The sequence below is a fragment of the Onychomys torridus genome, chromosome 10, assembly GCF_903995425.1.
Source record: "Onychomys torridus chromosome 10, mOncTor1.1, whole genome shotgun sequence".
In the NCBI taxonomy this organism is placed as follows: Eukaryota; Metazoa; Chordata; class Mammalia; order Rodentia; family Cricetidae; genus Onychomys; species Onychomys torridus.
The window spans coordinates 28,918,237-28,937,688 of NC_050452.1; the positions used below are offsets into that span (position 1 = coordinate 28,918,237).

General features: G+C 41.5%; 1 protein-coding gene across 5 annotated transcripts in view; it reads left to right on the top strand.

Annotated features, from left to right (window-relative positions):
- Nucleotides 1–19,452, top strand: part of Grk4 (G protein-coupled receptor kinase 4) — a 107,857-nt gene that overhangs the window by 68,262 nt on the left and 20,143 nt on the right. For all 5 annotated transcript variants that reach the window (XM_036201267.1, XM_036201268.1, XM_036201265.1 and 2 more), the window contains exons 9-10: nt 2,834–3,024; nt 18,298–18,335. In XM_036201267.1, the coding sequence (XP_036057160.1) occupies nt 2,834–3,024; nt 18,298–18,335 (229 nt within the window). The remainder of the gene's footprint in view (nt 1–2,833; nt 3,025–18,297; nt 18,336–19,452) is intronic.

Here is a 19,452-nt window from a genome sequence, read left to right on the forward strand (position 1 = left end):
GAGTTCTCTCTGTCTGCACTTGCCGTTTGCAGTCTGTGTCCCATGAAGCAATAATCTGTGAAGGAGTTAAATTGGTCTACACTTTCCTACACTAACTGTCCTGTGGTCATCTTCATACTGAGAGTGAAATTTAACTCTGCTCCATCCTCTCAGGCACTAAGGCACTGCAGCCTCTACCACTCAGCTAACCAAGATGTCCCATCAGACCTTGGAGCTGGGTGTGCCCTCTGTCTGGAATATGGCCACCACCTCTGTTCATCCTTGAATATCACTGCTTTCTATTTCTGCATTAGTCATTCTGTGCCTCACTGTCTGATGTTTACAGGATAGAGAAGAAGAACCCTTTGGTTCTTGTTTGCCACTGGTTCCTGGTATCTAGATCAAGGCTGGCATGATAAATGGTTCTCAGTATTATTTAATATGCATTAAGTGTATGTCGGATGGATACTCATTTACAGGAGGGGAGAAAGTAAGGGTCTTTGTTTCTTGAAGCATGAATGAGAAATACCATTCATTTTAACTATGGTCCAACATATGTTAGTTGATGATGAAGTGGAAAGCAGGGATGCTGTGGATACGTCATCCCACTTTCCTCATTCTCAACCCTCTCCCTTCTACCTGCAACTTTACTCTCCTAGGGTTTAATAAAAAAATGTTGACCAAGTTGGATTTATTCAAGACATGAAAATTAATATAATTTATTATATTACTAGAATAAAGGGGGAACCATATAGTCATTTTAATAGTTGTAAGGAAAGCTTTTTATTAAAATCCAGGTCCCATTTATGATTAAGAGTGCTAAGCAAAGCTAAGCTTACAACCAAAATGTCAAGAGCTGTAAGCACACTAGCTTTACTTTCTAGTACACATCATTTATCATGTGGAGCAATTGGAATGCCTGCCCCCATGTCTAGGACACCCACTCTCACTGTCTCTACTTCATATTGTATGGCAATTCTAGCCAGTGCAACAAAATAAAGGGAAGGAGTTAGGGTTAAATTAGATAAGAATAGAGCCAGAGAAGGAGGTAAAGGAGTAAAAGATTGTATTTCTGAACAATGTAACTGTATGAGGAGACAATCCTAGACTTTCTAGATAACCAACATAGGATTTAACTAAATGACCAGAAGTGAATCAGCCACAAGCAGTTAGGAGGTGCGTGTGTGTGCATATGTCTGTATCAATGTCAGTACATGTAAGTATATACCAAATACATACCTGTGTATATTCTTTTTTGTTTATTTTATTTTATTTTATTTTATTTTTTTGAGACAGGGTTTCTCTGTAGCTTTGGAGCCTGTCCTGTACTAGCTTTGTAGACCAATCTGGCCTCAAACTCACAGAGCTCCACCTGCCTCTGCCCCCTGAATGCTGGGATTACAGGTGTGCGCCACCACCGCCCAGCTTATTTTTGTTTTTTTGAGGCAGGGTTTGTCTGTGTAACTTTGGAGCCTGACCTCGCTCTGTAGACCTGGCTAGCCTTGAACTAACAGAGATCTACCTGCCGCTGACTCTAGAGTGCTGGGATTAGGGCCAGAGGAGGATATTGAGTGTCCTGCTCTATTACCTTTCTTTTTTTCTTTTTAAACTGGGGTCAAAACTCAGGTCCTCATGTCAACATGGCCAGCACTCTTATCCATTGAGTCATCTCCCTAGCCTGTAAATGAACATAAGTATAAAAATAACGTAAGTAGCACCAAGAATCATCACAGTCTAGGCAAAAGTCCTACAAAATATGCAGGACTTCTGTACTTAGAAATGTAAGATGCTATTATAAGGAGTTAAAGAATGTCTTAGCAGAGAGGGGACGTGTTCCCAGACTGAGTAATACAGTGTTGTGAAGATGCTGCCTCTTCTCAGTTGATCTAGAGATCAAATGAGTTAAGTATAATCACAGCCCATATCCAGCAGGGTGAGTTCATATGTGCATGCATATATTTGTGTTTGAATTATCATACAAGCCTACAGAAAGGGGAGGAAAAACTTACCGGGTCTGGGTATGTAGCTCTGGGGGAGAGTACTTGCCTGACAGATGTGAGGCACTAGATCCAACTAATAGGAAGAGGAGAAAGGAGAAGTAATATTACTTTTGACCAGATGCACCTGTAATCCCAGCTGCTTAGAAAACTGAGGCAGGAGGATCACTTGATCCCAGGAGCTCAGGGCCAGACTGGAAAATCTTCATTTCTTCAAAAAGCAAAAGAAAACAAAAAGCATAAAGGCCTTTCATAAAAAAGGCTGCAACTGACTAATAAATTTATGAAAAACTATGGGAGTGGTATTCATTGCACATTAAAACATGAATTATAGTTCAAGGCTTGCCCTGGCCATCTAATGAGTTAGAGACCAACCTAGGCTACATAATGAACCAAGTCTTCCAAAACTAAAGACTGGGGATATGGTTCAGCATCACAAAGCAACAACAAAATGACACAATCAGAAGCCATTATACCTGACCATCTTGGCTCAAACCAAAAAGATCAACATCACCAAATGTTGAAGGAGTGTAGAGCAGCAAGCTCTTGCCAGAACTGCTGAATGCAGGTGCACCAGAAGTTCTTAGTGTCACACAGTTAGATCACAGTGTGGAGAAATCAGTATCCACCTATTCACTTTCCATGCAGAGCTGCAGTGAGCACTTGGCTAAGTAAAGATCCAGAGACATGATGTGTGGTGTGTACTTCTCTGAAGCACATAGTGTTTAGGTGTTCTAATTATATAAACCTAACAGATAATTCAGGTTATTGTTAGCAAATAGAGTAAGTCAAGAGTAAACAAGCAGATTTTTTTTTTTTTTTTTGTATATTGTTTTTTATGATGCTGTTGTCTTTAGGTTAGTTTAGCCTACACTTATGAAACCAAGGATTCCTTGTGCTTGGTGCTAACCATTATGAATGGAGGGGATTTGAAGTACCACATTTACAACCTGGGCAATCCTGGCTTTGAGGAGCCGAGAGCTGTGTTCTATGCTGCAGAGCTGTGCTGTGCCTTGGAAGATTTACAGAGGGAAAGAATTGTATACAGGTAAGAATAGTGCATTCTGACAGGGCCTGTAAATGTTGAGGCCTGTTCACCTAAGCCTTGGCTTCTACTGGGAGCTTCCTCTGGCTCATACTGGCTATCATGGAATGGGAAGGGGACAACAGGGAGGCCTTGGGTGACATTCTGAGGGGTGGGGGTTGTCCCTTAAACTCTAGGGCACAGCCAGTCAGAAGTGTACCTTGGTTTTCTTCTTATTTTGTCTTTACTCTTCTAATAAATTATCCTTTTGAAGCAGAACCTTTTCCCTTAAGCTGATCATATAGACAGTGCTATTTGTGTAAGTATGAGAAATCCTGTTTCCAGAATCCTGAGATATTTGACAGCTCTGATAAAGGCATTCTAAGAAGACAACAGAATCAAGTGTATTAAAAATGTTTTCGCTGGGCGGTGGTGGCGCACACCTTTAATACCAGCACTCGGGAAGCAGAGCCAGGTGGATCTCTGTGAGTTTGAGGCCAGCCTGGTCTATAGAGCAAGATCCAGTACAGGCACCAAAGCTACGCAGAGAAACCCTGTCTTGAAAAAAAAAAAATGTTTTCTTGGGCCCTAAGGAGATGGCTCAGTGGTTAAGAGCACTGGCTGCTCTTCCAGAGGACCTGGGTTCAATTCCCTGTCCCCACACAGCAGCTGACAACTATTTGTAACTCTAGTTCCAAGGGAGCCGACATCCTCAAACATGCAGGCAAAAACACCAATGTACATAAAATAAAAATAAATAAATTTAGAAAGAAAAAAAAAAAACCCAGCCAGTGGTGGCACATGCCTTTAATCCAGCACTCTGGAGGCAGAGGCAGGCAGATTTCTGTGAGTTCGAGGCCAGCCTGGTCTACAGAGTGAGTTCCAAGACAGCCAGGGCTGCACAGAGAAACCCTGTCTCAAAAAATAAGTTTTCTTTTCATCTTAGATTTCATTAAGAAAATCAGATTAAGCTTTGTAGTTAGAATTATCTTAGTACAATCAGTGTATTTAAAATTTGAACAGGGCTTATCTCTCTTAGATATTAGGGTTGTTATGCAATGAATCTCATATTAACCACTTTCTCTGGGGACTTTTGTTTTCTCTTCCAGAGATTTACCTGCTAGTCAATCCTTAATGAGAGTTTCTTTCCTTTTGAAAAATGATTTTTGTGCATGTGCATGTTTGCAGAAGCACGTGGGTAGACAGCCAGGGGCAGCTTTGGGTGTCACTTCACCTTTCAGCTTGTTTGAGATAGGGTCTTGCTGTGATAGCTGGCTTGTGAGCTTCTGGGGATTCTCTCGTCTCTGCTTCTCATCTCACCATAGGAACACTGGGATTAAAGATACTAAATCACCTGGTTTACATGGATGGGTTCTGGGTCCTCAAACTCAAGCCCTCATGCTCACAGCAAGTGTGTTTACCCACTGAGCCATCCCTCCAGCCTCCTAATGAGAATTCCATCCCTTGTGCCTTTTTTAAAAAACATACACATTTCAGAGGGATCTATGTATCTCTTGCTCTCATCTTCTCCCCTCAGTTGTCGTCACTTTACTTTGGAATATCTCCATCAGTCTCTATCTTCCATGGTGAGCAGCTTAGTCCACGCCTTTCTCTTGCCAGCCAACTGACAGAGACTTGTGTTGGTCTCCATGCTGCTTATGTTGCCCCAGTGCTTTTTCCAGAAGATCCTGACAAGGCATGTTTTAATGCAAATTTGACTCCATTTCATCCTCCTTTGGCACAGGACCCTTGTTCACCTAGTGTTCAGACCCTTAAGTAGTTAGCTTCTTACTGATGTCTCCAGCCTTGTTTCCTGATGACCCACATCACTGTCCTCAGTCCTTGTTATGCAAGTGTATTTGTGGTTTCCAGAACATCTAAAAAGTTTTTATAACTCCAGTCTTGGCAGTGTGTCCCTCTGTGGATGCTTTCTTTACCTCAACCCCTCTTCCCGTCGATGAAAGGACCTCTGTTTATCTTTCCTGAGTTATTCCAGTAATGTCTCATCATAGTCACTGTTCTGTTGCTGTGAAGAAACATACTGATCAAGGCAACTCTCAGAAAGGGAAGCACCTAATTGGGGGCTTGCTTACAGTTTCAGAGGTGTAGTCCATTATCATCATAGCAGGGAGCATGGCACTCTGTAGGCTGGTGCTAGAACAGTAGCTGAGATCTAATCATCCTGATCTGTAGGCAGAGAAGCAGAGAGAAGGGCTTTCCTCAATGACACACTTCCTCCAACAAGGCCACAACTCCTAATCCTTTGTCAAACAGTGCCACTCCCTGGTGACTAAGCATTCAAATATATGAGTCTGTGGGGGTCATTCTTGATCAAACCACCACATCCTCTCCCTAGCAGTATGAGTGCTGTCCCTCCAGTATCCCTGTAGTGCTCTGGAGGGCAACTCTCAGTCTGGAGTTGGTCACATCAGACTGTGAGCTTCTCAAGAGTCCCTTGTCTTGTTCATGCTACAATGATTGACCTTCAATTTTTCTCTATTGTCTCCCACAGACCAGGCACTAGCACTGCAGAGGAGCTGATACTGCCTTACCTTCAGTTACTGAGTAAGGGAGAGGTTACTACCCTGACCATGATTCCTTACAGACAAAGGTGTCATATCTGAATTGAGCATACCTTGTTTGCTGTTATTTAGAGGTAGAGTCAGGTCCTACTGATTTAGGAATAAAATCTGGAGGGCATTGGATTCTGGGTTACTGGAATAAATCAGGTTTACAAGGGACTTCAACTGAGAACCACCTGTTTGCCTTTAACCTCAAGGTGAATTCCTGGGTTGTCTAGAGGAGTCTCATTTTCTTAATCTAGTGCCTACTTGACCTTCAGGTAGTACCACAGAGAAGGTATGATTGGGGCATTCCATGGGAGCTGGTCTGTGTCTCCCTCCTTCTGTATCCACAGTGCTTACCTTCAGTGATGCCCTGAGTGTTTTGTAAGTGAATGATTTTGAGCTTCTAAAAATGGAAAGGGTTTCTCTGTGTAGTTTTGGTGCCTGTCCTGGATCTCACTCTGTAGACCAGTCTGGCCTTGAACTCACAGAGATCCACCTGGATCTGCCTCCCAAGTGCTGGTATTAAGGGCTTGTGCCACCACTGCCCAGCAGCAATTTTTATTAAACCATGTGCCAGAGAGATGAGGTTTTGTTTTGAGATAGGATCTTACTGTGTAGCTTTGGTTGCCCTGAAACTTGCTATGTAGACCAGGCTGACCTCAAACTCATAGAGGTCTTCCTGCCTCCACCTCTGCTAGGATTAAAGGTGTACAGGACCACTATATGTGAACTTTGTCAAAACCATGATCTAGAGAGACAATATGGTTTAAAATGTTTGAATTTTCAGCATTCTGAAATCATCAAAAAGGAAGAACTTCTGTGTAAGGAACATGGCAGGGCTTCAATTAATTCTTTGCAGTCAGAATTGAGAGCCTAAGGGAGGTGGCACAAGTGCCAGGATGTCTTGCTTCAAGCAGGTACTATGACATGCTTGAATCTTGCCAAAGTGAGCCTTAGTCTTTCCATATATTTGCACAGGGTCAACTCCTGAGAATCTTTCTAGGAGTCCTGCTTTTAATGAGGCTGGACAATGGGAGGAAAAGGGTAGCCTCACCAGGATGGAAGGGCTTCTGTGAGCATTCTGGTAAAAGCCAACATAACACTTCACTGGAACCCACATGCTTGGAAGGAGACAGACAGAAGTAATTGAGGGCCTTCTAGGTCCTATGCTATGTCTGTTGCTTTTTATCTTATTTATGTAAATGAAAGGTGAGGATATTAGGAGAAGCCATTGTGTCATAGGACCTTTGATCTCACGTTTTAGAGGAGTACTCCATCTTTTTCTTTTTCCTCTCTCCAGAGCCCTCTTGTGTTTGTTCAGATAGAATTTCTGAAACAAGAAGTCACCAAAGGTACCTGTCTCAGGAGTGCTGTCAGGCAGTGGGCTGTTGTACTCCATAAGTACAAGCAATGAGCTGCCCAGGCCCACAAGTGTAAAACAGGATCCTGGCACAAAGGCTTGCTTGTGTGATCCTTGAGCTGTCATGGTTGCTTAATACCTCAGATACCTCTGCCTTATAACACACTATTTAAAATATTTGACAGAAAACAAAAATCAAGTGGACGAAATCCAGTGTTTGTGTTGGGAGAGTCTTGAAAGAAGATAATTGTACTTTGTATTTATTACTTATTTATTTACTTTTTAAGACAGGGTTTCTCTGTGCAGCCCTGTCTGTCCTAGAACTTGCTCTGTAGACCAACCTGGCATTGAAATACAGAGACAGAGATCTACCTTCCTCTGCCTCCCAAGTACAGGGATTAAAGGCATGTCCACTACTACCAAGCTGCAAAAACATTTCTTGATTGAAGAAGTCAACTTTCAGTTTAAATGAAACAAACAAACAAAAAAATTACTAAACAAGTAGTTATGTTTGTCTAGCTCAGTTCTTTACTCTCATACTCTTACCAGACATCCCAGGTGCCCACTGTTATGCAGTGTGTCACTGTAGGTATGCTTTTGAAGGATATATCTTGTCTCTGGACTCTTCCTGTTCAGTTCTCTGCTTTCTGCCTATTGTGAGGTGAGCAGGCTCTTCTGTCATATATGCTCCACTCACCATGATGCTCTTTCTCATCAAAGTCCTAAAAGCAATGAAGCCAGCTCCTAAGGCTGTGAACCAAAAGAAATCTTCCCTTGTTTAAACTGTTTCTGTCAGTATCTGTCACAGTGACAAAAAGTCTAACATTGGCCATTCTGTTATTTTGTTTGTTTGTTTGATTGGTTTTTGGTGGTGGTGCTGGTGGTACTGGGATTCATACTTAAGGATATGTGCATGCTACATCCTCAAACTTATACTGGCCATTCTTAAATATTCTTTGGTAAAACTTCTATTCAAATAGTTGGCACATTTTAAAATTGGGCTATATGTTGTCTTATTACTGAGTTGAATTTTTCTTTAAATATTCTACAATCAAGTTCTTTACCCTAAATAATTAAAAAAGTTCCTTCTATTGTTGTCCACCTTCTTTTCCTTTTCTGTCTTCCCTCCCTTATCTCTACTCTGTGTTTGTGTCTGTGCACACATGCATGCTTGTCCTTATGTATGTAGGTGTGTGTGTATGTATGTGGAAGTCAGAGTACAATCTCAAGGTATTGTTTATTAGCTGCTTCCTCCTTCTGTTTGAGACAGGGTTTCTACCTGGAACTTCACCGAGTAGACTAGGCTGACTGGCCAGCAAGCTTCAGGGCTCTATCTGTCTCCTATCTTGACATTGCTGGGATTACAAACATGCACATCTTTGATTTCTTTCTTTCTTTCTTTCTTTCTTTCTTTCTTTCTTTCTTTCTTTCTTTCTTCCTTCCTTCCTTCCTTCCTTCCTTCCTTCCTTCCTTCCTTCCTTCCTTCCTTCTCTTCTTCTTCTTCTTCTTCTTCTTCTTCTTCTTCTTCTTCTTCTTCTTTTTTTAAAGATTTATTTATTTATGTGCATTGGTGTTTTGACTGTATGTGTGTCTGTGTGAGGTGTTGGATTCCTTGGAACTGGAGGTACAGACAATTGTGTACTATATGGATGCTGGGAATTGAACCCAGATCCTCTGGAAGAACAGCCAGTGAGTGCTCTTAACCACTGAACCATTTTTCCAGCCCCACATCTTGCTTCTACTTGGGTTCTGGTGATCAAATTCAGGTTCTCATGATTGCAAGACAAGCATTTTACTAACTTAGCCCTTTCCCAATTCCCTCTTGTTTGTCTTTTCATATCCTTAATAGTTAGTGCCTTTTGAAGTGAAAAAAATTATAAACAAGTTGAGCTTATAAATTTTTCTTTTTATCTATCATATTTGGTACCATAGCTAATAAATCATTGCCTCCTCCATTTTCTTGTGAGTATAACTTTTTAAATTCTTGCTAACTAATTTTTTAGGCTAGTGTGGAATGCAGTGAGGATTTGTTAATATATAGCCCAAGACCATGTTTTGAAAGCACTCTCATTTCCTATTGAATGGTCATAGCACTTTTGTCTGGAATCAATGGATAGAGAGAGGGCTTATTTCTCAAATTTCAAGTTTCTTCATTCCATTGGGCTGTTTGTCTGACTTGAGGCCACATTCATACTGAATTATATTGCTTTTTAAAAACCACTGTGGCTTGCTTCTGTTAGGCAGAGGTGGTTGGTCCCATGGACTTAGACCATATCTGATAAAGTTGGTGACCAAAGAGGAATTCCTCAACCAGAATTCCAGTCCAAATTTGACCCCTCACAGAGATGAGCAAATGATACCTTTGCACTTTGGTTTGTTTGTTTGTTTCTGGGTATCACTGTAGTTAGGAGGCAGCCTGCTGTGAATATCAAAACCATGTTGGTGATGAACTAACTCTAACAAGAATCATTTACCTGTAGAACATGTAGTATTTTAGAGCAGTGGGGCTGTGTCTTAGTTTCTTTTTCCATTATTGTGATAAAATGCCCTGACAAAAGCAACTTAAGGGAGAAAAGTCTATTTTAGCTCACAGTTCTGTGTTAACAATCCTTCAGAGCTGGGAAGTTGGAACTTGAGGGAGCTAGTTGCTGTAATCAGATTTTCTTTGGCCACCAACCAGCTCCCAAAATCATGATACAGACACTTATTATTAGTTATGAATGCTCAGCCTTATCTTATGCTTGTCCCACTAGCTCTTCTAACTTAATTTAAGCTGTTTCTCTTCATCTAAATTTTGCCTCAGGGCTTTTTACCTTTCTTTTTTCTTTTTTCCTGAATGGTGGTTTTACTTTTCATTTCTTTTTTTTTAAATTTATTTAAAAAATTTTAAAATTCATTTTACATACTAACCACAGATCCCCTTCTCATTCAACCTCCTGCTCCACCCCCAGCCTATCTCCCTGACTCCCATCCCCTCCTCCAAGAGGGTAAGGGCTCCCATGGGGAGTCAGCAAAGCCTGATACATTCAGTTGAGGCAGGACCAAGCACTTTCCCCCTGCATCAAGGCTGAGCAAGGCATCCCACTATAGGTAATGGGCTCCAGAAAGCCACTTTATGCACCAAGGATAGATCAGGAGCCCCTCAAACAGACCCAGCTACACAACTGTTTCTCATGTGCAGAGGGCCTAGCCTGGTCCCATGCAGGTTCCACAGGTGTCAGTCTAAAGTTCATGAGTTCATATGAACTTAGTTCAGTTGTTTCTGTCGGTTTCCCCTGTCATGATCTTGAAACACCTTCCTACCACCCACCCCCCCCCCCCCCCCCTGCCACTTGCTCATATAATCCCTCTTTTCGCTTTTCAACTGGACTTCCAGAGCTGGGCCTAGTGCTTGGCTATGGATCTGTGCATCTGCTTCCATCAGTTACTGGATGAAGGTTCTATGATGACAATTAGGATAGTCACCAATCTGATTACAGAAGGCCAGTTCAGGCACCGTCTTCACTATTGCTAGTAGTCTAATCTGGGGTCATCCTTGTGGATTCCTGGGAATTTCCCTAGTACCAGATTTCTCCCTAACCCCATAATGACTCCCTCTATCAAGATATCTCTTTCATACAGGTCAGAATTGAACCAGGGGGGCGTGCTGACCACAGTGAGCAGGTCTTCCCATTTCAATTAATGAAATCTGGATAAATTCTGGCAGAGGTCGTCAGAGGCCTACTTTCTAGGGTTTTCTTGATATTGTTAAGCTGACAATAAACACTAACATCACAGCATACATTGTCATTTTATCTTCCCAATAGGATGGCATTCATTCACAGAGAGGAATGAGGGAGGAATGTGGGTCCAGAAGGCTCTAGTGTTCTTGTCATTTCTATACAGAAGGAGAAAACTGAAGTCTTGACTGGTAGTTTCAATGGAGTGTTCTAATAAATAATGGAGTTCTAATAAAAAATGGAGTGTTTTATTAAATAAGATATAGACCACAAGATTTCATTTATTTGGAATACTGTAGTTGTAAGCAATTCAGAGAAAATATTATTATAAAGTTATTAAGAAAATGAATGTTTAGCTGTTCATTGAATCTCTTTGTCTTGTGAATGAATTGTGGATTGAAAAGCCAATAACCAGACTGTTGTCATCCATTCTCTGACCTCAGCCTCCCTAATGCTGGGATTGCAGGTATGATCAACTCCCTTCTTCATACAGTGGAGAAAGGGTCATTGGCATGCACCTGCAATCCCAGGAGGATGGAGAGTTTGAGAACAGTGGGGTCTACACTGTGAGACCTGCCTCCAAAGAGTAAAACAAAAGGAAAGGAAGAGGGTGGTGGTAATAGTCTGGTGTGGAGGAGAAAAGCAAGGGGAGGGTACAATTGGACTTCAAAGTTTTCCAGTGGTGAGCTGGTCAAATAGGCCCGTAGGCAGTGTAGATGACTGTTGTCCTGTGAGTTAATCAGTAGCCAGATGTATCCCTGAACTGCATGCTAGGACATACTCTGGGAGTATGTGTAAGGCAAGAGATATGTCCCACCCCCAAAACTCAGATCCTGCTGATGGAGGGACAGTGACATTGAATGAAGACATATGTTAGAATCTATAGTGAGTAGTTTGAAAGATAGACTGTGGATTTCTTTTATCCTTTCTGAAATTTGTATGGCTAAGGAAAGGATAACACTTTTTTAAAATGTTTATAAGAACTGCTATGAATCATATTCTTCTAAGTTAGAATTTCTGCTGATTACTAAATAGTTCTTTATATACTATGATTTGAACATCTCTAGTCCTAATATCTGAAATTTGAAAGGATCTTAAATCCAACACATACACACACACACACACACACACACACACACACACACACACACTTTCTCAGTTGTGCATGAGTATATGCTAATTTGTGTGTGTATGGGTATACATGTATGTGTGGGTACATGTTCATGTATGTACACATGCATGTGGAGGCTCCAAATTGACATTGGTTGTCTTTCTTAATCACTCTGTATTTATTGTATTAGGGTCTTGGTGAATTCGAAACTCACCAGTTCCAGCTAGTCTAGCTAACCTTCTTACCCTAGGTACAGACAACCTGTCTCTGCCTCTTGAGTTCTGTAATTACAGGCTGCCGTCACATCTTTACTTTTTTGTGGGGAGGGTTGGTTTCTTAAAAACATTTAAAAGGTTTCTTTGTATAGCATTGGCTCTTCTAGAACTAGCTCAGTAAACCAGGCTGGCCTTGAACTCACAGAGATCTGCCTGCCTCTGCCTCCCAAGTGCTGGGATTAAAGGTATGCGCCACCACAGGGCTTGTCTGTATACCTTTGATGTTGCTCTAGATATCTGAACTCCAGTCTTTATGCTTATGTGGTAAGTACTTTATTTACTGATTCATCTTTTTAGCTCTCAAAACTTTTTGAGCACTGATAAGATACCATAAGTAGAAAATTCCACATTGGACCTTATGTGATAAATCACAATCACAATGCAGATAGCAAGATTGAAGAAGTGGCTCACTGGTAGAATGCTTTCCTAGTGTGCATGAGGTCCTAGGTTCAGTCTACAGTACCACACTCAAGTATATGTACACTAAGAATAGTGTGGAAATTGCCTTCAGGTTATGTGTATAATATGTATAAGAAACATAAAAGACTTTTATGTTTGTGTCTTAGTCTGTTCCCAGAGTATCTCATTATGTATGTAAAGTATTTTAAAAGTCTGAAATCCAGAAGCACTCTTTGTCTCAAATATTTCAAATAAGGGATACTTAACCTGTGCTGGGAAGTAAACCCATTTCTTCTTTCTTTCTTTCTTTCTTTCTTTCTTTCTTTCTTTCTTTCTTTCTTTCTTTCTTTCTTTCTTTCTCTTTCTTTCTTCCTTCCTTCCTTCCTTCCTTCCTCCCTCCCTCCCTCCCTCCCTCCCTCTCTCTCTTTCTTTCTTTCTTTCTTTCTTTTTTTCGGGGGGGGGGGGGTTGAGACAGGGTTTCTCTGTGTAGCTTTGCGCCTTTCCTGGAACTTGCTTTGTAGACCAGACTGGCCTCAAACTCACAGAGATCCGCCTACCTCTGCCTCCCGAGTGCTGGGATTAAAGGCATGTGCCACCACTGCCCCACATAAACCTATTTCTTGAGTGCTTTCAGCAGCATCTCAGTATTTTGGGAAGTGGATTCTAACTGACACTAACTTGCTTTCAAGTTTATTAGGTCCAAGTTTCTTAATCAAGATCACAGCACTCATGGCAGTGGGGACTGCAAAAGGGGCTCAGCAGCTAAGGGTGCTGACTGCTCTTACAGAAGACCATAGTTCCCAGCGCTTATATCAGACAGTTCATAAATGTCTGTGACGTTATCACATGACACAGATGCAAACACATCAGTCTAAAAATGAATCTTAAAACATTCTTCATGGCAATGAGCCTTTGCCTTTCTTTTCCTCTTTCACTCCAACCAGGAGCATAGCTCTTTCCTGTGCATGTTGGTGTCTAGAAGGCTGGTGACGTGGGCAGTAAAATAATTTTCCAGTGATGAGCATAAGCAAAGTAAAGATCTACTGACATCTGCAGAAGAGGAAGCAGATGAGCTCCTGGAAAGAGGATCATTTAGTAGGAGAGAAGAGGAGCTCTCTTACAGGATTTCAGAAGAAAGTTGTTAGAAACCATTGGGTGGGACTTACCCAATTTGGATGGTTGGGCAGACATTTTATTTTGCTGAAGAATGTCTGATAGCTTATGTGAGTTGTTTCTTCTTGGTGTGGGGCTACCTATGCAGTACTACTTGGGCTACTAGAGACAAACTCCCTGTAATCTGAGCCTGCTCATTGAGATGTAGAGTTCTGGTGTTGGGGATTTAGCTCAGTGGTAGAGCACTTGCCTAGCAATCACAAGGCCCTGGGTTCTGTCCTCAGATGGGGGAGGGGGCATGTAGAGTTCTCTGTAGTAGTGTCACTGCTCCCTAAGACAGATAGTATCCAGGGCTTGTTGAGGTTAATTTGGGTCCTGCTTGGAGGTAAGAGCAGCCTTGCTCTATGGTTAACTATCATTTATCTCAGAACAGCATCCACTTTCTTGATCCCTTGAGATTAGAGTACCAGATCCCTTTTAAGATCTTGGAGGCTACACTAAAGTTTCAGTTAATCCAGAGTGCTTGTACCAGCCCCATGTTCTTTCTCTTAGTGTTATTCTCAAGTGTGCCTAGCATGTTGTTCACAACATGGTTGCAGCATATCAGCATCCTTCTTTAGTGTGGCTCTTGTCTACTCATGCTTAGTGTTACTCCCCAGAAGAGGCTGATGACATTCACCTGAGGCATCAGTGAAAAACAGAAAACCTTGCACAAGGCCATGCTGGGGTAGCCGTCAGGGCAGCAAGTGTGGACTAATATGAGGTGTGAAAGGTGATAGACAGGCCTTTGGAATTTGCCTCACGTTGGGCGCCAGATATTGGTGTAATTATTAAGGCCACTCCACATAGTTAAAAGGGAGGTTTATTTTGTGGGGTAACTTACAAGTGAAGGGATAGGTAACAGGGTCTTGGAAAGGTGTGGCACAATCTGGCGATGTTCTCTGGAGAACTCTGCTTGGTCTGTCTCCAGCGTCCTGGGTTCAGGAAGCAATAGAGCCTGCACATTTGGATCTCCCGTCTTCAGGGTCCTCTCTCAGCCCTGCCTTTGTAGGTGTGACTGTTATTGAAGCCCGAGTGAGGGTTGGAACTTCCAGGTCAAAGCAGGAATGGCTACTCTACATGAGAGTCCAACAATTGCATATGTGTTGTATTCAAGTCAGAAGGGGATCCTGCAGTTTCAGCTGTAAATATTATTTATCTTTAACTCATGGATATGCCAAATAGTCTATCTTCCTGTTTTAGGATTATGATTAGATCATCACCATTCAACCCAAAAAGAGCCAAGAGAATGCATCTAATAAACCCTTTACAGTTGAGAGGCTGGGATAGCCTAACTACTAACAAGGGCATATCACATCTCATTATGTTATTATGTTCAGTGTCTTCTTTGCTAAAATATGTTGTACCCAATCTCAGGGATGGTTTGAAAAGAGCTGTTTAGGTAGTGGTGGCACACGCCTTTAATCCCAGCACTTGAGAGGCAGAGCCAGGCAGATCTCTGTGAGTTTGAGGCCAGCCTGGGCTACAGAGTGAGTTCCAGGAAAGGCACAAAGCTACACAGAGAAACCCTGTCTCGAAAAACCAAAAAAAAAAAAAAAAAAAAAAAAAGAAAGAAAAGGAAAGGAAAGAAAGAAAAGAGCTATTTACTTTCATCAAAAGCCTGGAAAAATAAAGCTTATGAAGGATGGTTTGAGAAACAGCACTTGGTGGTCTAATGCCCTGGTGCTTACTTAGCAACACATATCCAATATCATAGCTTGTCTCCTAGTATGTGTCTATAATTTTGCAACACCGTATCTGTACTTACTATGGAGAATCTTTGTGAAAATGGCTAGAGATGGAGTATATATAGTTCACAGTCATGACTGTGGTGGGAATATAGTGGGTATTCAGTAATAGATGGTTATTACTTTGGATCTAGACAATGAACCACAGTATGTCAGAGTTTCAAGCATTTAGATACCAGATTTTTGACTAGTGTTCAGCCTATATTATTGCAACAATTATAATTCTAGTTTAGTTTTTGTTACTGTGATTAAATACTCTGGCCAATTCTCTGGGGAAGGAAAGAATTTGGCTTATGCTTCCAAGTCACAGTCCATCACTGACAGAAGTTAGGGCAGGAACTGAAGCATGAACTTGGAAGCATTAACTGAAGCAGAGATAATAACAATAGAGAAATTTTTGTAGTAGTACTTTCTACTACAAAAGGACCACAAGCCTGAAAATAACAACATGGAGACTTCTTATTAATTATGAAAGCTTGGCCTTAGCTTAGGCTTTTTCTCAACTAGTTCTTATAACTTAATTAACCCATATTTTTTTAATCTACATTCTGCCCCATTCCCAGTTACCTCTCCTCTGTATCATATATCTGACTTTTAGTCTGCATCTCAATGGCATCTCCACCTTTTTTCTTCCCAGAGTTCTTTCTCTGCCTGAAAGTCCTGTATTCTCTCCTGTCTAGCTATTGGCCGTTCAGCTTTTCATTATACCAATCACAGCAATACATCTTCATACAGTGCACAAATATCCCACAACAATGATTCTTGGTTTTTAAAAATATTAATGGTAGTTTTATTTTATTTTTTGTAATATTTTAATTGATATCTTTTGGGATTTTACATCATATACCTATTCACATTCACTTCCCCCTGCCCTGTGACCTGCTCCCCTGAGCAAAAAAAAAAGTCCAATTTGTGTATACTCATTGAGGCATGGTTGAACTCTCAGTGGTCTGCCCCTTAAATAGGACTGAGCCCTTGCCCTCCCACACCCTTCAGGAAGCCATCTACTATGGAGAGTGACACTGTTATTGGGTTGTTGTTTTCTTTCTTTCTTTCTTTTTTTTTTTTTTCATTATTTTGAGGGGCCATCCACCCAGCTTCCAAATAAATTACTCACTGAGGTTTATTATTACTTATAAGTGTCTGGCCTTAGCTTGGCTTGTTTCTTGCCAGCTTTCTTTAACTTAAATTATCCCAGCTACTTTTTGCCTCTGGGCTTTTCCCAGTCTTTTATTTATGTAAATCTTACTCTGGTTTGCTGTGTAGCTTGGTGGCTGGCTCCTGGAGTCCTCCTCCTTTTCTGGCTGCTGCTTTCTCTTCCTTTTTCCTCCCAGCTTTCTCCTATATATTTTTTCTGCATGCTAGTCCCACCTATTTCTCTCTCCTGCCTCACTATTGGCCATTCAGCTCTTTATTAGACCATCAAATGTTTTAGACAGGCAAAGTAACACAACCTCACAGAGTTAAACAAATGTAACATAAACAAAAGTAACAGACCTTAAAATAATTTTCTACGACATGACACTTCAGCATCCCATCACAGTTTTGAAGAGTTCTATTCAACAGCTTCCTGTGTTTAGGGGGTGGGTGTTGGGGTGGAGATAGGAATTGTCATAAGAGATATTTACTGGCTCACAGTAGTATCTTCAGTTGTTCACATAGCTGATTATATAGAGGGCCAGGCATAGGGTTAGCTTCTAACACTTTATTTTTTTAAAAGATTTATTTATTTATTATACAGCATGTATGCCTGCAGGCCAGAAGAGGGCACCAGACCTCATTACAGATGGTTGTGATACACCATGTGGGTGCTGGGAATTGAACTCAGGTCCTCTGGAAGAGCAGTCAGTGCTCTTAACCTCTGAGCCATCTCTCCAGCCCTGCTTCTAACACTTTAATTAACCCATAGAACACAAAGGACCAGGCAGAAATGTATATCTGAGGCAGGACTCAGGGGAGCCATAGTGATGGCAGGCCGCATTTGAGCAGAGAGGTTTGGGTTGGGTCCTCTGAGACATGTGAGATGGAAGGATAACTGGAAAGAATAGAAAATCAATGAGATTGTGAAAATTCCATGCCAAGAATAGTTTAGTTTTTAGAAATGTTTAATAGGGTTTTTTTAATTACTAGAAAGATAAAAAGGAAAAATAAAAATGCTCACTATTCTTGTACCTAGAGAATGAATACATATGTGCCCACTGGAAATAGCCCCTGCCAGGCCACATGGTTTCCCCTACCCGCTTTCTACCTCTGCCCTGACAGCAGTGACATCCACCATGAGCCTCCTGAACAGACGGCAGGCACCAGCTGTCTGCTGCTGGCAGGTGCTCACTTTGGATCTCTGAGATTTCCCTGTGTTGGTCCTCTGGCTCATCTTGCTGCTGTGGCATTATTTCTGGGGTATTGTCTTGTACTGCTGGCTTCAGATTGTCCTTTTCTTGTGCTCTAGTGATAATGTCTACAGATTGACAGAGGTACTTAGGGAAGTTGGACTCTCCTGAAATGTGGAGTCATAATTAAATATAAAACTGTTGAAAGTATTTTTTCATGAAATGTAATTCATTTTAAAATATATTAACAACAAGACAGAATGAGTGATATTCATTAAGGACTAATTGCTTTCCCTACTTAGGCCTGCATACAGAACCACTAAAATGTCTTTAACTCGGCCGGACTATTTAAAGAAGTTCATTTTATATTTAACATGTGTATGATGCTTGCTGAGATTCTTTTTTATTTTTGTAGGCATACGTCACTATGCCTAGCAAATTTTGTAGCATTCTTGAGCTACCTGTAGTTGTGTCTGAAGCCTGTACATTTCAGATTGCTCACAGAGGGTGGTTTTACTTTCTGCCCTTCTAGCTACTGATTTTTGCCATTAAGATATCTGTGGCTATTTCTTCTCAGTGCTCAGGAACTACAGTACTGACTTCTAAATGACAGCTTTTTGTTGTCTTTCCTTGTAGAGACCTAAAGCCAGAGAATATCCTCCTTGATGATCGTGGTAAGTGAAGAGAGGCTTTCACGCCTAAGTGTACAACTGTCAGAGGGACACACGTACTTGGAAGCTAATGTGGACATAACCAGTTAATGCGGACTGGAGATAATAACTAAAAGAAACTCTTTGGGATGTGTTCTTAAAAACTCGCTGGGCGGTGGTGGCGCACACCTGTAATCCCAGCACTTGGGAGGCAGAGCCAGGCGGATCTCTGTGAGTTCGAGGCCAGCCTGGTCTACAGAGTGAGATCCAGGAAAAGCTACACAGAGAAACCCTGTCTCGAAAAACCCAAAAAAACAAAACAAAACAAAACAAAAAAACCAAAAACCAAAAATAAACAAACAAACAACAACAACAAAAAACAAAACCAACCCAAACAGATGCATTGACATCACCTGTCTTATGTAAAAGCAAAGATGCCAGATGTTTTAAGTAGGGGAAAATAAACCCAAAGTGAGTATTTGCCCTCCTGGATTTCTGCTATTGGCCCATGTTTATTTTTCTTTACTCCTCAGCTCTCTGAACTTGACATGCTGCCTTCAGTGCTATCCTCGTCATCTATCACATGTCACAGGTCAGGGTGTGGACTGCTGTTATGGGGACCTGTGGTGGTAGATGGGACTAGCCCTGTAGTCAGCTCCTTGTCAGCATCATGGGTGCTTTGGATTTGAGGAGGAGCCCTATTGCCAGGATGCTGGCTGTGTTTACACTAATTAGGTTAGCAATATTGAGAAGGAGCTTCTGTCTAATGATTCTTAGTGGCTAAAAGGATCTTCATGTATAGTAGAGACCATGAACCAGAACCAGAGCCAGAGTGATTGCTACAGAAAATAGGCCCATGTGGCTGAGTCCTGAAGGCAAATACAGGGCATTAATCAGTACATAGCTTTAGGTCTACTTCTGCCACTGCTTTCTGCTTGTTACCTAACTTATGTGCCAACTCCGTGAAGAGGAAAGGTGCTGGAAAAAGTAACTTTCCCAGGTTGTGTCTGCAGCATCTGACTCTAAGCATGTGATTTGTGGTCAGATGTGCTATACTGCTGTCTAGAGTTGGCACTGAAGATGCTTTAAAGGAGAGGCGGGGAGAGGACATATTATTGTAGGACACAGAGTAGTTTACTAG